This window comes from Hydra vulgaris, chromosome 10 (genome assembly GCF_038396675.1).
Source record: "Hydra vulgaris chromosome 10, alternate assembly HydraT2T_AEP".
In the NCBI taxonomy this organism is placed as follows: Eukaryota; Metazoa; Cnidaria; class Hydrozoa; order Anthoathecata; family Hydridae; genus Hydra; species Hydra vulgaris.
Genome location: NC_088929.1, coordinates 38061950 through 38082483, shown reverse-complemented (window position 1 = coordinate 38082483; position 20534 = coordinate 38061950). Strand labels below are relative to the sequence as shown.

Below are 20534 nucleotides of genomic sequence, written 5' to 3'. Positions count from 1 at the left end.
GGCTTGGCGGGGTAAAACAATTCTAACTTTTGTTATGTTTGTAATTAAATTTTGTTGAAAAATACCAATTGTTAACAAAAAGGAACATAGTATAGATCTTTTCAAATAAATTTACTTAAAAGTTAACAATATATAAATATGTAACTAAGTATATATCTATTCAATAAAATTTACTTAAAAATTCACAAAATATAAATATTAACAAACTATATATTTTTATTAACAAAATTTATTTGCAATGAAATTTAATTTTTTCTTAATATATGTATCTATATATTAAGAAAAAATTAAATTTCATTGCAAATAAATTTTGTTAATAAAAATATATAGTTTGTTAATATTTATATTTTGTGAATTTTTAAGTAAATTTTATTGAATAGATATATACTTAGTTACATATTTATATATTGTTAACTTTTAAGTAAATTTATTTGAAAAGATCTATACTATGTTCCTTTTTGTTAACAATTGGTATTTTGTTAATTGTAAAAAAAATATGTTAAAAAGATATATTTTGTTCCTTTTTTTGTTAACAATTTTTTTTGATAATAAATAAATTTTGTTGAAATTTTCTTTCTCTGCTTCCTTTTTACTAATAACTCCATTCATTTAAACATTTAAAAGTTCCTATTTTCCTTCATTAAAGTTTACTAATTAAGTTTTTTTAATACTTTTATGTGATAATTTTATGTTGTAACTTATTCAGTCAGACTCTCTTAAATGTTTTAATAAATTTTATATAAGATTCAGTAAAAATTAAAATCCATATTTCCATATTTTTTAAGTTAATATAAATATATTATTGTTTATAAAGGCTTTCTATTATTAATATTATATTTACTTATTTATTGCAAATCTTGCATTAAATGTATTTCAAAGTAATGAAAGAGATTTCATGATGGAGGATTATATTTAATGTTCATTGCTAGCATTACATGCTGAGCAGGCAGGCCTTATAATTTTTTATAATTTGTATATGCTTTATGTATGCCCTTTTATCTGTAAAAAGTTTATAGTTTTTTTTAATTACTTTTTATTATTTTTTTATTTAATTACTAATAATATTTTGTCAATCAGTTATAATATTGAATTTAACACTGCTGCTGCTGCCATTATTCATTCATGCGTGTTTTGATGCAGAGCCTTTTAGTGAAGATTTATCATGCTTGGCCTAATAATATTTCCTCTTATATTTTTGATAAGGTATTCTTAAATCTTTATTATCTAGATATAATTTGTTAATATAATGACATCAAGAGACGATGCTCTTTTCAAAGGTACTTTGCAATAATGTGACTTGACTTTTTTGAGAGCAAATTCAGGGTGTTAGCCAGCTTAATGGCACCGGGTATATGGCGGAATTCACAATTGGTTTAAAATTGCCAAAGGTTCAAGAGATCATTGGGAAAAAAAATTTGTATCAGACTCAGATTTAAAGTGTTAAGCTAAACACGTAAAAAAATGAAATAGTACGCACAATGCTGAAAACGTAATAGTATGCAAGAAATGAATTAATTTGATCAATTTTTATTTTAATGTGAAAAAAAGTATTGTCAAAAGTTAAGAAAAACTTTAATTTTTAATTGATGCCAGTTATTCTCTGGTTTAGATTTTTCAATATGTTTAATAAATAGGGAAACCATTTTGCGTTTGTTGGGCAAATATTGAATAAATTAAAACTAAGGATTCTAGGATTGAAATGCAGACAAACAACTCAAACATGTATGACCTTTTGAAAATCTCAGTTTTCAATACAAACTCTTTATGACTTTTAGAATTTTTGTATAGTGTTAGTGAATTTTTAAGAGCTGATTACAATTAAAGTTTTCATTTTGATCAGTTAGTTTAAATTTAGCATTTTAAAGCTTGATTGCTCCAATTTTTTATTTTTACAAGTAGATAGTTTCTTTGACAGTAAGTGAAATTAAATTTAAAAAAATTTAATGGATCTTAATATGTTCAGGGTGGCTGTATTTTCCAAAAGTTAACTAATTACCCCTCCTTTCGCATTAGGCAGATGAAAGTAAACGCTTAAACAAAAAGAATTAGACAAATATAAGATAAGAAAAAGATAAGAAAAATATTACCCAGCTCTTAAAACATTGACTGTTAAAATGATTTTTTTTAAATAAAATGTTTTTTTTGTCTATAAAATGATAAATCCTTTTATAGACAAAAAAAGAATTTTGAAAATTAACATACTTAATAATTCCACACTTCTGAAATACAGCCACATCACTAATGCTACACTGATATAAAATTCTATACATGGTTATGTTGTTTTACAGATAACTTTAAAGACGTTGTTTCAAGGCTCACACTCCTTGAGCTGAAATATAAAAGCCAATATTATTTTTATTCTTTTCAACAAGAAAATCTACGAGATGTAAACTTTTTGTTTAAATATATAACTTCAAAAGCTTTTTTTTATCCTTTTTTTTCTTTCCAAGGTCATTATCAAATCTTTAGTGCTTTCTATTTTTTTAAATTACACCAGCTGGCAAATGTTCAAGGTAGCAAGAATCTGATGAGAATAAATCCTAATAAGATTGTTTTATTGCACTTTTATACACATTTTCTTCTAAATTGGCATTATGTTTCTTTGCATTTTTTATTGTTTGTCTGCATTTCAATCCCAGTAATCTTTGCAAAAAATTTATTAAAGCTATTTTTAAAACCGCAACACAACAACGGTACCTTAATATTTTATTTATTCTTATTATACAAAAAGTCTTTATTTACGTTTTTACTGTTTATTTGAAGTTAGAAAATCTTTGCACATTAATAAATAATAATATACTTTAAAATAAGTTACAAACGTTTTTATATTAAAGGTATTAAAAATACTTTCAGTAAACTAAATTTGCTGGTAAAGTACACCAATAATAACAACAACAAAAAAATAAAAAAAAGCTTGCAATGAAAAGTATAAATGTTTTATTTGCAAAAAATAAAAAAGAATATAATTTAATATACATATTGCAAAAAGTTTAATTTACAAAAACAACATTTACAAATATGAAAATTAATTTAAAAAAAATATAATTTTTTTAATTCAAATATCTATCATGCTAGATATTTAAATGCACTAACTAATTTTACTTTTTTACTAAATTTTTTAACTTTTACTTTAGTTGCCCCAAGAATAGGGTTTCTGAAATGGAAAAACCGAATCCGAAAATCTGCGGTTTTCTTCTCCTGTATTTGAATCTGATATCCATTGAAAAATTTTTTTAAACTTCTTGAGAATTCAAAATTTAAAATTTTAATCCAACATTTGTTAAGCTTAAACAATATTGTAGTTTCACATTAAAAACGATAGTCTTTAATTATGTGTAACGATGATATCTTTTAGTAAAATTAAACATAATTGATAAATATGCAAAATGTATATACCAACTACATCCCCAAGATAGATACAATCATGTCTCTCTATATATATACAATTATTAAAGCTAAATTATATTGTAACGCTAATTGGTCATAAATAAACCTTAAAAGCTTATTTGTACCGGAAAAATCATAAAGATAAATAATTCTTTCAGTTAGTTTTAATTTATCCTTTCAAAACTAAATCCTCGTATTTTAACCCATCTAGATGTGTTCCAAATAAAGTATGGGAACAATTTTCTAATGCAAATTTCTAACAGAAAAGCAGAATGTAAAACATGCGAAACCAAGATTTCAAACAGAAAGTCAAGTTATGATGATGGTGGTATGGTGAACCAGTGATGAAAAAAAAAAAAAGTGTAATTTCATGACACATTTTTTTGTTATAGCCAACAAGATATTGTCACTAAACTAGCTGTTGTCGGTGGAATAATTCAATACGATTTTATACAAGAATCAATAACCAAATGAAAAAAATAACAAACATCTTTGGAAAGTGAAAATAAAACTTGATGTTCACAGATTACATAAACTTAACATTTTAACATTAAGTAATGCACTTGTATTTCTTTAATTGTTTTATTTAAAACTAAATAAAGATTTATAAAAATTATATTAAAACATTATTTGCTGTTTTTATCATTTAAAAAATTTTATTAACTGGTTATCTGATATTTGGCAGTTCTCAAAAACTCTGAATCCGGTGGATATTAAAACACTGGATTTTCAGAAACTCTACCCAAGAAGAGAAGAAGAGAAGCAAGTCAAATATGAAAAAAGTTAAGATTGCTCAGAATGAAACAAGTTGATCAATAATAGTTAATAACCTTTTTTCTTTTTTTTTTCTCGCACACCTAAATTCTCAATATCACAAAAATGCTGTATAAAAAATTTTCTCTGGCTAACACCCTGCAAGAGTGTTGCTCTTGCCAGCCAAGTAATGCAATGTCTTGATAAAACACATAATAAAGTCTGTTTGTAGTTAGTGTAATAATAAAATGTCTAATGGCAAATATGTTATGCAATGAACTGTGTACTTACAAGTATGTTATGCTGTCAGTAGTTAAAATATATACAATAAACTCTGGATAACTCAATAACCCTCAATAACATTGAGGGTTATCAAGTTATTCATAGTTAATAAATAAAATTCAATTCCAATTGAGCCTTTATTAATGGATTATACTTCCAATGACTCTAACATTCTCTTACAAGCTAATTTCTTGGTCCTTTAGAGGCTTGAGTTTACTCTGATATGTTATGCTATTTATTAATCTTTGTGATGTTATTGTTGTGATATTGTGTTGATAGATGAATTGGCTTACTTCATGTCTATTGTTTAAAATGAATATTGAGTAGTTTTATTACTGAAACTGACTACATTCACTAAAAGTCAAGGATTTAGTTTTTAAATAAAAACATAAATTCTTATTATGAATATTTATTTTTAGTCTTTTTTTTTTAAATAGTTTATAATCCAAACTTGCAAAAATTTATCTTGAAACTTTCACAAAAACACAAAAGAAAAACAACATTTAACAAAGTAAGTTTCTTATTTGTTATCTGTTTAGTTACATTTTTGAGTTTTCAAATAAATAAACAGAGTACACAACACATTAGTGTGTTTTAATGTTTTCAATAATAATTTTGTTCCTTTTTTAGGTCCAATTCCTTCTCTTATGACGAATTTTTGAAAGCTCCTACATATCTAAATTCAAAAAATGTTCTGTATGTTGATTGGTTTCTTTTTTCTCTTTGGAATTATTATTTTATATGAATATAATGGTCATTTTTGTTTTGTTTTTTTATATTTCCATTATATTTTTATAAATGAATGGAAACCATTTATACTATTATCACCTTGGTGATTACGATCTAGATGGTTTCCATTTCCATTAAGTAGTCCATTTGTGTAGTTGTTTGTGTCGATTTTTGAAACAAACAACAGCTATAACAATTTAATAATTCGCCAAAACCAGTATTAAAAATAGCTTAATTGAAAGATTTTGTTAAGAGTTCATTACAGAGAAGTTTTTATAAGAAATGTCAAACATATAAAGCTAATTTATTTGACATACCTAGGTCCTGTGACCTGTTTTCTGTGTCCTCTTTTGCTTTTTAAATAAATATATTATAATGAGAAGGTCAAAACTTTATTATAGCCCTAAGTTTGCAAAAACACAGGGAGAAATGTTATACAACTGTCATCTATGTTAAAGATACTTTTGTTGTGTAAAAAAATAGACCTACTTAGACCCGTATTTATGGGTTGGGACAGCTAGTATATGAGTTACTTAACATTTAATTAGATAATATTTACTTAACATTTAATTAGATAATATCTACTCATCTACATGTTACTCAATGTATACAGTGCAGTAAATAACGCATGATATAAGTATAAGATACAATGTATGCAACAAAATGTGGTGAGGTGCTTGCTTTATTAACTAGAAATGTAGAAGTTCAGTTCATACTACTGGTAGTGTGTACTAAATGGTAGTGTCATGCTTAACTTCATTCTTTATATCATTGAATACTATTTTTGAAAAATATATTCATTTAACTTAAATATTTATTGGATTTACAGGTTTTCTAACTTTTCTAGACAAAGCCCCAAAGATGCATTGTAAATGTAGTTGGATCTGCTCTGTTTGTCGAGCTTAAACCATTGTCCATCATCATAAGATCATTTCTATAATAGCATTTCTTTACAAAAAATATTATCATGGCTCTTTATTCCTTTACTAAAAATATTATCATGGCTATAAACCAAAAACTATAAGCTATAAATTGGGAGCTTTTTATTCTGAATTTTAAATTTAATTTTAGTAACCATTAAAGAATATTTGTATTGTGTTAACGCAAAATAATTGTTAAATTTTTAATAAAGAAATACTAAAGCATGATAATTTATGCAAACATCAAAAGCAATTTTTATTTTGACATGCAGTACCAGTAACCTACCTAATAGAGAACAGCATAAACAACCTCATTTATAAGATATCATAAGCATTTAAATTTTTGAAAGTATTTATAGAGCATTAATAAATCAAAAGGTTTTATATTTTATTGAATGGATTGCTTTATCTTGAGCAATCTCTAAAAAATTAAGAAAAATAAAAAGTTTAAAGAATTGTATAAAACAAAAAAATCAATGCTTTATTTTAAGTCTGTTTTTATACTGAGGTTTTAAAAAAAAACATTAAATTTCACAACAAACTTCTTTTGTACACAAAAAATCAAAGTAAATGAAAATCAAGATCATAAAAATCAATTTTATAATGAAAAACAAAACAAATTATTTAACTATCAGTGGTATATTTGGTAAAACATGGACCCTGATATATATAGTAAGGATAGATTAATTTCTGATCTAATAAAGCATACATTAGTTTCATCATTAGTTTGACCCTGTTAAATAGAACACAAAAACATTTTAAATTAAAATAATATCTCTACCTCATCATCTACATGCTGATTTTTTTCTACCTCATCATCTACATGCTGATTTTTTTCATTATAACTCTTTGCATTTCTTATTAAATTTTGTGTTTTCTGGCTTTCAGAAAGTGTTAATTCATCTGATGTCCCATTTATGGCAGCATTACTTGGTAATACACAATGCTTATTGTCAGCCAATCTAAAAATTTTTAATTAAGACATTAATTTAAAATATAAAAAAAAAAAAAAAGACTATATTTAAAAATTTATGATTTTTTGAAATGTTTTGTTATACATATATTTAGTTATTTCAAAATACAATATAAACGTGTTAAAATAATTTACAAATATATATAAAACTATAACATTAATTAATTTAATAAAGCAAAGATTAGTTTCTGATATAAAGGTTCACACTTTGTTGGTACACCTAAATATTTTATTTATAAAATGTGTTTAAAATATGAAGGTTTACTTCTTGTTTAATGGTACACTTAAATATTTTATTTAAAAAATGTGTTTAAAATACTATAGTTAGAACTTAAACCATAAGAAAAATAAAAATTAAAAACATTTTTTTATCAGTAAATTTTCAAATACTTTTACAAGTTTTTTGCACACAATATATTTTACATCAAAATTTTCTTACATGAATAAATATTCAAATATTTTTCTTGTTTTAACAAAAGTAACTGCCTGCTGTTCTTGATCCAGAATTACTTTAAAACAATTTTTTTTTGAAAAATGTTAAATCAAGATTGCACTATAGAACTATATATAAAATGCATGTCCAAATTAGACATACAACATTCCTCTAACTATCTCCACAGACATTCACACTTCTCTTCAACTTTCTCTATAGTAGCAATGTTAATTTTTGATCTGTTGTTAGCAACACTAAAGTTACATAACAACAGTAAATTTTGTATTAAATTATAAATGTTTTAACTATTTTTGACAAAGATTTATTTTCTGCAAATTACCAGGCCAATACTAATAGTAACTTATTCAAAGTTCATACAAAATAATTTACAACAAATGTGCAAACTTAGTGCCATCTTTGTTAAATAATTCAGTTAATAGCACGTTTTTAAGTTATAAAAACAAAGTTTTAAGATATAAAAAAAAAATAACACTCTTCTTATTCTTCTTTATTATTTATTATTATTTTCATTCAACAAGAAATATGTGTTGCAATAAAACTCTTGTCAGATAAAAAATTTGACAATAAAAACTATATATTCATAAAAAGATTATAAATAACTGTAAATAAAAACTGAAAACTGTAAACAAAAAAGTAAACAAAACCATTTTTTGTTATTTATTTTCACATATTTAAATATTGTAAATAAAAAGTATAGAAATCAAAAACCTTTTTTTACTATCCATTTTTAAGCTAATTAACTTCTGAATATTGAAAAGTTTTAAAAGCATTTTTTGGTGAACTAGAATGCGTTGAGCAGCAATCATAATGGCTGACTGGTTGCAAGTTGATGTTTGACTGCATGGTAGTTGCGAATCTGTTTCCATTTGTGAATGATGTAATTCATGTAATTGACTTTTTTTTAACGATAAAATTTTGTGTACATTTCCCAACATCAACTTTATTTCGTCATGGAGTTTACTTATTGAATAAAAATCACATTCTAAAATAATTAGAAAGATACTTGAATACAAAAAAACTATGCATATAATCCTATTTAATTATTTCTGTTAACTTAATAGTAATGAAAGACATCTAAAATAAAGTGTAATGAAATTTACAAAAGTACAAATAATGTTTAATGAAACTTTGCTAGTGAAAATTTAAAACAAAATAAAAATATAAATTTTTGATTGATTAGAAATAAGTTTCCTAATAAACTAATTTCTGATAAAACATTCAAAAAATAAAATCTAGAAATAAATTTTTAAAAATTTAAACTTATTAAAAAATAAATTTAAAACTGTTTAAAAATGTAAAAATTAAAAGAAGAACTCTATTAAAAATATAATAAATATAAATAATATTAAATATTATTTTTAACTGTATCACAAAAACTTTGTGGGTTTTAGTAAAAATTTATACAAACATGATTTGCTGATTGTGGAAAAAAAAACTATCTTCAAAAAATAAATCAACAATCACGTCATATACAGAAATTTTATGAATTAAAAGCGCATGAAATAAATTACCCAGTTTTCAGATTGCAGTGTATATTATAAAGACCCTAAGAACCAAAAAAACTCCAAAAAAGTTTTAAATAAGTTGAAAGACATGCCAAAAAATTTAGATTTCAGACTGTGCCATGCCAACCACTTTACATGTTTTTCATTAATTTGCAGAATACTGTTAACCAGCAGATTATATATTATTAGATTATTGGTTTACTTTTTTTAAGCTTACTAAATGAAAATTAAAAAAAAAATTTACTATATATAGCTTCCAAATTAACTACTAGGGTGGGCTGAAAAAAAAATTTTCTTCTGATTTTTGATTCGCTATACTGCGGAAAACAAGGGTATCTAAGGAAAATGCAAAAAAATTGGCAGCTATTGCCTTAAGTGTTTTGTAAGATTTTGATATCGTAACCAATAAAGATCACAGTCTTGTTGTTGACAAAAATAAAATTAGAAGACCAAAAGTGGATAACCGCTTACAACTTCAAATGCAGAGCAAGGAAAAACATAACCCACTTCAAAGACTGTGTTTTGTTGGGATGGAAGGACAAAACCCTAGTGATTGAAAAACTTAAATTAAAACATTTTTAACAAACCATAAAAGAGGAACATTACTTAATTTTACAAGAACCAGGTTCCGTGTACATTGGTCATGTTTCACCAACTTCTGGGTTTGGTGAAAACATTGCCAGTAGCATTATTTCATATTTGAATGAAGCTGGATTTTCATTTTATGAACTGAAAGCAATCGGATGCGATGGCACTGTTACTAACACAGGATGGAAATCCGGTGTTATTCCCACAATTGAAAAGCATATAAAAAGACCACTGCAGTGGGGGATTTGCCTCTTACACTTCAACGAATTGCCATTCCAGCATTTATTTCAAACATTAGATGGAGAAACAACAGGCCCAAAATCCTTTAGTGGTCCGATTGGCGCACAGCTTAATAATATGAGAAATTACCAGTGGTAAAATTTGTCTGTGTTGATTGTGAAATTCAAGAAATTGACCGCAAAATTTTAAGCAAAGATCAGCAGTTCTTGTTGGATATAAGTTCTGCTATTAAATCAGGCAGTTGCTCTGAAGATTTATCTGTTCGTGAACCTGGAATAATTTCACACTTAAGTTGGTTAACAACTGCAAACAGAGTTTTACGATAGTATTTGAGCCTTGAAACCCCAACACAAAATCTTAGTTTCTTTTCTTTTAAAATCATATGTCCCTGAATGGTTTCATATAAAAAAAAAAGGAAATACTTCACAAATGGAGCAGAACATGTATTTGAAATAATAAAATCGTCAAGATTCCTGCTCAATGATTTGCTAAAAGTAACAGACCCAGTAACTGAGAGAAATGCTTTTTTTGCACATTCAGAAAACTTGCTTTTAACAATGGTAATAAACAAACGGGCTCATATTAGGAAATTGGGTTTTAGAAGAATTATAAAGGCAAGAAGCCTAGCTTCTCAAATAAAGTTCATAAGAAGTCTTCAACCACTCAAAATCAATTTCCTTGCCACCGACTGTACAGAGATGATTGACTGGAACACTACTACGCTTTTGCAAACCCTTTGCTGCAAAGAGTCTCAGATAAAGATGTTTGGTCAAAATTCCAATCAGGCAAAACAGCGGCTGAGTGGATCTTTGAAAAGTTTTCATGTCACACCCAGCAGTAGAACAATGCTCAAAGCCTGTAACAGGCTTTACAAAAAGTAGCTGGCTTCAGTTCCAGAGATGGCATTATAAGAACTAGATATAACTCTAGACCCTCAATGCTTATTTTTTCAAGCAAGTCATATTTTAAACTACCGACAGAACTTAGCAAAAAGTAATAGAATATATTTCTTCAAAAAAATTTTAGTCAAAAAGATGATTTTTTAATTTAAAACAAAAAAGATTTCTTATTTACCATTCCAATACTTTTTTCTACTTAAATTGCCTCAAGATATTTGTTAAAGAAATTATTCAATTTCATTTGTTAGAAAATTATAAAAAGGAAAAATTTCTTCGATTATTCAAGTGCGATGCGCTAGCTCCAGACATAAAATATTAATATTATTTTTTTTTACATTATCCTTAGGTACCCTAAAGACAAATTTTTTTCAGTATAGCGAGTCAAAAATCAGAAGAAAATTTTCGGCCCACCCTACTTAACTACCCTTCAAATGGTATTTAATGCTGTAGCTGATCAGTAAGCTTTCAGACATAGCAAGATAATTTGCCAATTAATTAAGATAATGTGTTTTAGCAGTTACATTGTTAAAAGTAAAGACTGTAATATCTTTAAAGATTTTGATTTTTCAGGATTTTGTTTTACTAGGATATTGTGTTTTATTTATTACATTTTATTTATAATTCTATGAATCTAATAGGTTATCATGGATTTGTCAGGATAATATTCTTTTTGTCAAGATAAAATGTTATCTTTGTTGTTTCATCAATTTTATATAACTGGGTATCAGGGATGTGGAGTCCCAAAAGGACTCCGGCTTTATATTTCTACTTTTTCCAAGTCTGTAGTGTCCAGAAGCTCTAAACATGATTGTTGACTTATGATCTGCTATAAGAAAAAAGTTCATGAAATTTAATGACTTGAAACTTATTGTTTTTAAGCCCGGAGTCCTGGAGTCCTTGTCGCCATTATACATAAGGACTCCGGGTTCAAAAAACGAATGTTCCTCTAACCTAAAAGTCTTCATTTTTTTCCTATTAGTAGTCCATAAACTTATTTATATTTTTAGAGTTCCTGGATACCAAAAACTAGGATAAAGTAATCTTTTTGTGACTTTCAAATCCGGAGTCCTTTTTGGGACTCTGCATCCCTGCTGGATATACCCTCCATACACCCTTATCCCCCTTCTCATTGTTTCATTAATTTTATATAATTGGGTCACTCACCCTCTTTCTTTTTGTTTAATCAATTTTATACCAACATAACTTCATTCTCATTTTTCAGATTTCAATTTTTAGTTTAGATCTTAATAAACCAGATCTTTATAACCCAAACAATTGATAGTTAAATCTCAAACAATTAACAGGTTGAAAACTCAAACAATTGATAGTTAAAACTAAAACAATTTTTTTTTATTTTTATTTTTTTGAAAACTCTTTTAGCATCAAACAATTAACTAAGTTGAAATCCATATATATGAAATCCATAAGATTTATAGAATCTTTAAAGGTCATCTCTAATGCATATAATATATAAATATAAACATAAAACATCAGGTTGACAAAGCACATATTAATTTATTCTGTTAAAAATTATTTTGAATAGTTATACAGAGATAACTCCCACTTGTTGTAGCCATTTTTCAATCTGAGATAGAAATAACTGTATTGCAAAGATAAATTTATTTTTAGCTTGATTCTGAATTTGTTGCACCAGACAGGTTTCTGAATTTTTTTAAATTAGGTTTTTTTTTTCTTCTAGTTTTGACCTAACAGCAACTCTATTCATACCCAAATTTTGAGTGCCAAAATAGTGTAGGTATATATATATATATATATATATATATATATATATATATATATATATATATATATATATATATATATATATATATATATATATATATATATATATGCATATATATATATATATATATTTATATATATACATATATACATATATATATATATATATATATATATATATATATATATACACACACACATATATATAAATATATATACATCCCAATCGATATTATCTATGCAAGTTTTGCAATGTTCAGCCAATCCTGTCCATTTCAATGAAATATTGAATACTGATGCTGTTTCACTCTGGTTTTTATCAAGGTGCCTGTTTTGCCAATACATTTTGATTTGCATTTACATGTAACAAGATAAACATTTGGATAAACGGTGATAAACACTATTTTTTGCAATTTTGATCAGTTACAAGAGCAGAGAATGTATGTTAGATTAGGATTAGCTGTAAAAATTGTTTTGATGTTTTTATAGATGAACATCATAATAATAATTTTATAATAATTATTTGTTTGTTAACTTCTGTATGGATTTTATAGCATTTTCTCTACAAATCAATATATTTTATGCATAGAGAATTAATAAATTTAGTGTGAATATATATTTTTATTATGTAATTTTATATTTTGTACAAATAGCTTAAATTTAATATAATATTTATACATTATCCTTTTTTATTTTATATATATATATCTTAATCAAGATTCACAGTTATTGATAGAGATTTGCAAAAAAATTCTTCACTGTTAAACTTCATTTAAAATATCTGTTAAACAAGTCTCTGTATAAATTGAAATAAAAGTAAGGAAAATACTAAGAAACAATATAAACCAAGACATAAGTAAGAAAAATACAGAAATCTTTTTTTTTCTTTTAAACATTAATTATTAAAGCGTCAATTAATGTTATTTTGCATTTTAACTAGAGATTTATAAATAGAGATTTATAAAATATCACAGCCTGTCACATTTATAAATAGGTTGTGTCACAGCCTGCTTTATTTGTTCACTGATACATCAAATAATTTAAATACAGTTATGCATAAAAGTTTCATACTTTTCAAACCATTCAGAAAAGTTCAAAAATAACTCGTGTATATCTTGCATTTCTGAGGTAATTTTAGTATATGCTATATATTGAATTAGCATAAAAAACTATAAACTTATTAAAAATGTTATTTTCATGACAACCTGAACTTAAAGCATGGCTTAACCTTAATGGGAAAGACGATTAAACAATTGCCTTTTTTATTAAGTCGCCAAATATTCGTGACGTCACTAATTTTAACCATTTGTTTTAGCTAATTTCATATAGTTTTAATATTTATATATGTTGAATTGCAATATAATTGAAAACAAACAATTAAACTTATACATTTTTTTTTAACTTTTTTTTCAAGAAAAACTAAACTACCAACTCCAACAAACTTTTCAGATAAAAAATGGAAATAAACTACACTTATTTTATTTTTGAAAAATTTTACTCATAATTAGCCAAAACCAATTTCACTAGTCACTTTTTATTAGATTTTTTTTTAATTAAAAAATTTCTATATTTACCTAACACAGTTATTATTACCTATATACACAGCTATTATATAAGCGTACTGTCATATATATAACAAATTTACCACTTTCAATAGATTTCAATAAATTTTCTTGTTTCCCTTTGATAATAATAATTTGTTCATAAACAGATAAAAATTGAGTCCTAAAGAAATAAAATTAAAATATTTCATAATCAACTGATATACAAAATTATGTACTAAAACTTTAATATTAAAAAAATAATAATATTGCAGCTAAAATAAACCTGTTATTGAAAAGCAACTGACTACTATCAACTTGATTATTTTCTGCGTCTTTAACTTCTAGAGAAATCAAATCTTTAATCCTAAATTTATCTATATACTATCCAAACTTCCTGAAAAAATCTGGAGATAACTAAACTTGAATTTTATATTGCATAACATAACTATTATTACTAAATGATTATTTCTGCTAATGTTTGAACCCATGCACAGTGGAGTATTTGTGCACAGCAGGTGCACAGTGGAGTATTAGACCAAAAAAGTCAATCAAAATTATTTCATTAAAGTTACGGTAACAACAAAAGTTTTTTAAGTGACCACAAAATTTTTTTCAATAAAGTTAAATATTTCAAAAATATATATTTAAGAAGTATATTTTAAAACATTAAAAGTATAGTTATTTATTACATATATATTTCATTAAAGTGAAATTCACTGTAAAAAATATAATGCTAACATAACGGTTACATAATAGTAAGTGAAAAATTTAGTGTAATGTTTACCGTTATGTTAGTAAAAAATATTTTTCTTGTGTGTCTTTTTTGTGTTATGTTCCCCAAAATTACTTATATATTTGTTTATAAATAAAAAGCATTATGTTTTACCATTGTGCTAACCATTATGTTAGTTAAATTACATAATAATATGATATCATAGAAATAATAATATAATTATACATTACATTGTATTACTATATAAAACTGTGTTAAAATTGGTTTGAAAAAAAAGCTATCATTTAAATTTAGCGTTAAGTTAACCATTATGTTAGTAAAAAATGTTTTAATAGCTTTATGTTCCCCTAAAATTATTTTATATATGAAAGACATTATGTTTTCATTATGTTACCCCTGTTATGTTAGTCAGATTACATAATAATATGATATCATAGAAATATTTGTAAAAAAAGCGATAATTTATTTATATGTTAAAGTTATTTTTCTGTAAGCGCTCAAGAAACTTTTATATTAACATTGTTTATTAGTATATGTTTATTATAGTTTTGGTTACTTAGGCTCATGTTTTTAATATGGATTATAGCTGATATAATTGATTGGTTTCCATTTAATATTACTAAATAATGTTACTATATTATTATTCATCTTTATTAGTATTATGTGTGTATGTATGTATATAATATATACATACATGCATACATACATACATAAAATAATGCATAAGTATCTGCCTTGAATTAGTTTTTTACTATTTACATTGTTCTTTCACAAAAATTATAATACTTTTTTACTATTGTATTATTGTAATAAGCGCTTTTTTGTGTGTGAAATATATTAATTGATTGAATTTTCATTGCATTGATAGAAATTATTACAACAGGTTTTCTAAAAGTTTATATCTATAATATCTCATATTATCAATATTAGATTATAATATGATACTATAATTTAATACATATTTTATTGTTGTGTAATGAATAATGAATAATGAATAAATATAGGTTTCGATCAAAATAATAAAAAAAGCTTCAAGATCTTAATTCCATCATCCGCTTCTTTACCATGTTTCAGTAAAAAGCAACCCAAAGAATTTTAGTCTACTGATAAAAGCATTGTCATAAATTGCCTAAGTGTTATTTTAAATCCAGTCGCTTTATTCCACTATGTATATATGAAAGTCGCAGTATTCCACTATGTATATATGAAAGTCGCAGTATTCCACTATGTATATATGAAAAGTTTATTATCAAAACACAAGGAAAAACAATCTTCTGGAACACAGTCGAATCGTCCAAATTATTCCAGTGATTGACAACTCTGTTAATGAGAAACTTGTGTCAGTGTGCACAGTTTTTCACAATTTTGCGATGTAATCGTTTACAATGTCCTTGTTGTAGAGCAATAGTTTCTAGTTTGGTATACCAGTTAACTAATTTTCAAAGTTGAGAATAAATTAGACCAGTATGGTCTAATTTATTCTCAACTTTGTACTGTTGAATGCAGTCTGCACGCGCTCTTCTATCTGTTTAAGTGTTAGATTAAGAATTTCCAATCTTTTTTCATAATCAAAATTTTTAAGCGAGTGAGAGACTTTCGAGGCCATATGTTGAACATGCTGAATGTATTTAACATCTTTTTTTGAGTAAGCACTACATGCAGGCACAGCAAACTCTAAGGCCTAACATAGGTTATGTATAAATTTTTCCAGAGGTTTATATGCCTACTCAGGAAAGTGCTTTTCATCCATCCCAAGATGAAAAGCATTTTCCTGAGTAGGCATATAAAAGGAAGCACATTTTGTTGCATGCGTTTTCCGATTGAGATTAGAAGTGATTGTCACACCAAAGTTGCATTCAGAGTCCATTGAGACCAAGGTATGACAAGTTTTTCCAAAGGATATATTGTAACTAAATTTAGGGTTACCATAGCCAATATGCATAACTTTACATTTATCAACATTCAGTTTCATGAGCCAAATTTCTGTCCAAGTTACAACTGCATTTTTTTCTCTTTGTAATTTTTGGGAACCTCCTTCATTTGATATCCTGACTATTAATTTACTGTCATCAGCATAAAGCTTACAGGAATATTATTTTAAGACATTTGGAAGATCATTTATATAGATTATAAATAACAGTGGTCCCAGCACACTTATGGTATGCCGCTAGTGACATTGGTTCAATTTGAAATGCTATCTCCAAGCACAACAAATTGTTGCCTGATTACTAGAAAGTTTAATATCCACTTTAATAATTTTCCGTTTATGCCAATTGGTTGTAGTATTTGTGAAAGTCTTAGATGTGGCACTTGGTCGAATGCTCAGGCAAAATCTAAAAAAACTACATCAGCCTACTGTTTTTTTGAGAGTATTGTCGTGACTTCATCTAATGTTTTCAATAAATTAGTAACACAACCTTTATTGCGAACAAATCTGTGTTGTTGTTTGGCTATGAGTTTATTTAGATAGAGATGATTCATAACTGTGTCTTTTATGATTCGCCCCAAAACCTTACATGGAATTGAAGTCAAGGAAACTAGGCGATAGTTTGCTGGGTTACTACAATTACCACTTTTATGTGGAGATTAGCCAATGTAACGGTGTCACATTGGCTAATCCCCACATGTCAGGGATAACTCCTTCCTGTGAAGAGCTTGAAAATATCATAAAGAGTAGCTTGGCATTCTAAGTGGCATGCTTTTAGTGCCCAAGGGTGAACTCCATTGACCCCTGGAGCTTTTTTAATGTCCAAGTTGAATAGACGTTTACTAATTTCTTTAAAGAACAGAGTTGGAAGTCTTATATTTGCTGATGTACGATTCTTAAAATGCGGTGCCAGTACTTTATTTGATTCCTCTACAAATACAGATTTAAAATAATCATTAAGAATGTTGCTAATGTTTGTTCTAGAGTTTGATACTGAGCCATCGGTATTAGTCATATTGCTTATCAACTTGGATGCTGTTTGCTTCAGTTTCACATAACCATATAATCACTTTTTATTTGATTTATCGTCTACATTATATTTTTCATAATCTAATACAGATTTTTTTAATACTCTTTTTTACTTCTTTTCGCACTGCTTTATAATTGTTGATAATGGATATAATTTTTAAATGAGTTTGAAGTACTAATATTCATAGTCATTGTTTTCTTTTAATTAAATGCTTTAGTGATCTGTTCATCCAAGGTGGTTACATTTTGAGATTTTCAGAGCATTTTTTTTTTTTTTGCATTGGCTATAAATAGGTTCCAGCAAATTGATATATGAAATTGTTCAGTGTTGTTAATTCAAGTGGTAATTGCAACAATTACCACTTGAATTAACAAATGCTGGAAAGGTGACTGATTGGTGAATAAAGTTTTTACTTAACATACTGTTGAACTCATGATCTGGTGCAGCTGGTTCACTGGAGCATAAAGGAGTGTTATCCAAGTCCCATAAAGTTTTGTTGCAAATAAAGTCCCCAACAATAAACATACACGAAAACACCCTCTTTTTAACTAAGTTTGCAACATTTTAAAGCAATTTTGCGTAAATGTATGTCATATTGCGTATCGCTTGATTTGGGTGGAGGCCTATAAATGCAACCAAATAAAATTGTTTCTTTATTAAACCTGATTCCGCACCAAACTTGCTCTAACTTTGTACTACATAATTCTATGTTGGTAATCTCAAAAGAATCGATTTCTTCTGACACATACATAGCCACTCCCCCGCTATGACTGGGTTTATTTTTATTGAACAGTTTGCAATTTATTAGATGAGTGCATTTATATTCATCAAACCACGTTTCTATAATTATGTTTGGCTTTAGTGAGTTTGCGAGAGCATTTAACTGTGTCATCTTGTTATTAATTGATGTGGCGTTAGTGTAATAACATGTGACATGGTCGGCTGAAAGACATTTGGCTAGTTTTGACAGTGGTTTATTATAAATATGCTTGGATAAAACATCTTGTTAACTTAATTTGGTTGACAATGATATGCTGTTTATACTATTGCTAATTGATTGGTGCAGAACGTGCACTTTGGGCTGCTTTCCAGTCCACAAACAGATATTTTGGTTGGCCGTTGATTTCAAGGGTCCTAGACACATCGATGCAGCGGACCTATTCACTGCGGATAACAAACCGAAAGGGTATGTTGAGATTTCCATGTTTTTCAAGATTTGCGGTTTTCTTTTCACTATTCAGCTTGTTATATTTTGCTTGTTCTATTATTATATTATATTATATTCTGCTTATTCTGCTCTAGTTCTACTGGTTCAAAGAAAAATGTTCTTGTGTTTGGGCAAGATTTGCTGCAGCTGCTAATACAAAGCTTCTTGTTTCTACATTGTCAAATTCCATTACCTGAGTTTGATTATTTATTAAAGTTGAATCATTTCCCAATTTTAATTTTGGTTTTATTATATGAGTATTTGTAATGTTTAAACAAGATAATATTTCTTTGACTTAGTCAATTCTGCAGTTGTCTGGAGTTTGGTTTCTGGAAGAGATAAGCCTAAAAACACAACTTTTTTGGCTTTGTTTTCTGTTGCTTTAGCATTTGCAGATATTGCACTAAAGAAAGCTGTATTTGCTTGCGTCCCAGGTTTGGCCAAGGCTGCTGCAAAATCATTATACTTTGTACTCTTACTATTAATAGATTCATTTTCACAAACTCTTTTTTTTTCCAGTATTTCAACTTTTAACTTTAAATCATTGATTAATGCATCTTTATCAATAAGAACTTGCTCCAAATTATCGATCGTCTCCATTAGTTCACTTTTAACTTCCTTTATAGCTACTGCAATTAGTTCTTTTACCTTAATTTCCTGGTTTGATCCAAGCACCATTATCTCAACTCTATAACTCCGAAACACGAACCTTGACAAACAAGACCACTGCGAGGAGAAACAAGTTGAGCGCGGTACTACCAGGGATGTGGTGGGGATCAAACTCAGAACTTCTTGCTCATGAGGCAAGTGCTCTACCACTACACCACTACTGAATTGTTTGTTTTGTTACCATAAGTTACATTTCACTCGTTTCTGGAGATGCCTGTTACTAACTGTGAAGTAAAAGATCTTAGAAAAGTTTAGGTCTCTGAAAGAAGAAAAAAATAATAATTCCTGTGTAACTTGCATATTTATCCACAATATTTGAGAAAGTATATATAGAAATAAAATTTACACTACAATACCTTGAAAATATAATTTCTTTAATAATCATAATTTAACCTACATGTCCAATAAATATTGTTTCAAAAAATTGTGCTAAGTTTAGGTTGCATTCTCAAATGTTGCGTTAAAAAATGAGAAAGTAAAAAAATGCAAGTTTTTATGAAAATAATAAAATATCTACTTTATTGAAAAAAAGGAACTCAAAAAGAAAAATAAAAAGAATTAAGAAAATATTACAGAAATTGAAGTATGATCATCATGATCACCCTGCTACTGGTAACATCTAGTACAACCTGTTCCATGTTCTACTGCTTTATAGGATTCGCTTTCTAAGTAAAGGCTAGAAGTAGTGTACTTTCTGTTATTAACACTATCTAATATCTGTTATGTCTACAGTGGTATCTATTTTTGTCTGTTATATAGTTAGAGGTGTCTTAGTTACTGTGTTAGCTCATCTATAATTTACTATACATGTGCATTTATGTTCTCTCTGAAACTCTAGCGCAGTGTTCATTCACCAGTAAGTTACCAGTTATTTGGCTAAAATTTTAGCCAAATTTTAGCCAAATAACTTAAATTATTCATTAAAAAGTACCACTGCAGAGTCCATAATGG

General features: G+C 26.8%; 1 protein-coding gene across 4 annotated transcripts in view; it reads right to left on the bottom strand.

Moving 5' to 3' along the window:
- LOC101237919 (uncharacterized) overlaps positions 1–20534 on the bottom strand; it is a 48827-nt gene that overhangs the window by 26896 nt on the left and 1397 nt on the right. For 2 of the 4 annotated variants that reach the window (XM_065807941.1, XM_065807944.1), the window contains exons 4-7: positions 14301–14358; positions 14119–14198; positions 8207–8480; positions 6853–7033 (exon numbers count right to left, since the gene is read on the bottom strand). In XM_065807941.1, coding sequence (XP_065664013.1) covers positions 6853–7033; positions 8207–8480; positions 14119–14198; positions 14301–14358 — 593 coding nt within the window. The remainder of the gene's footprint in view (positions 1–6852; positions 7034–8206; positions 8481–14118; positions 14199–14300; positions 14359–20534) is intronic. The other 2 variants (XM_065807942.1, XM_065807943.1) reach the window with 2 other exon arrangements.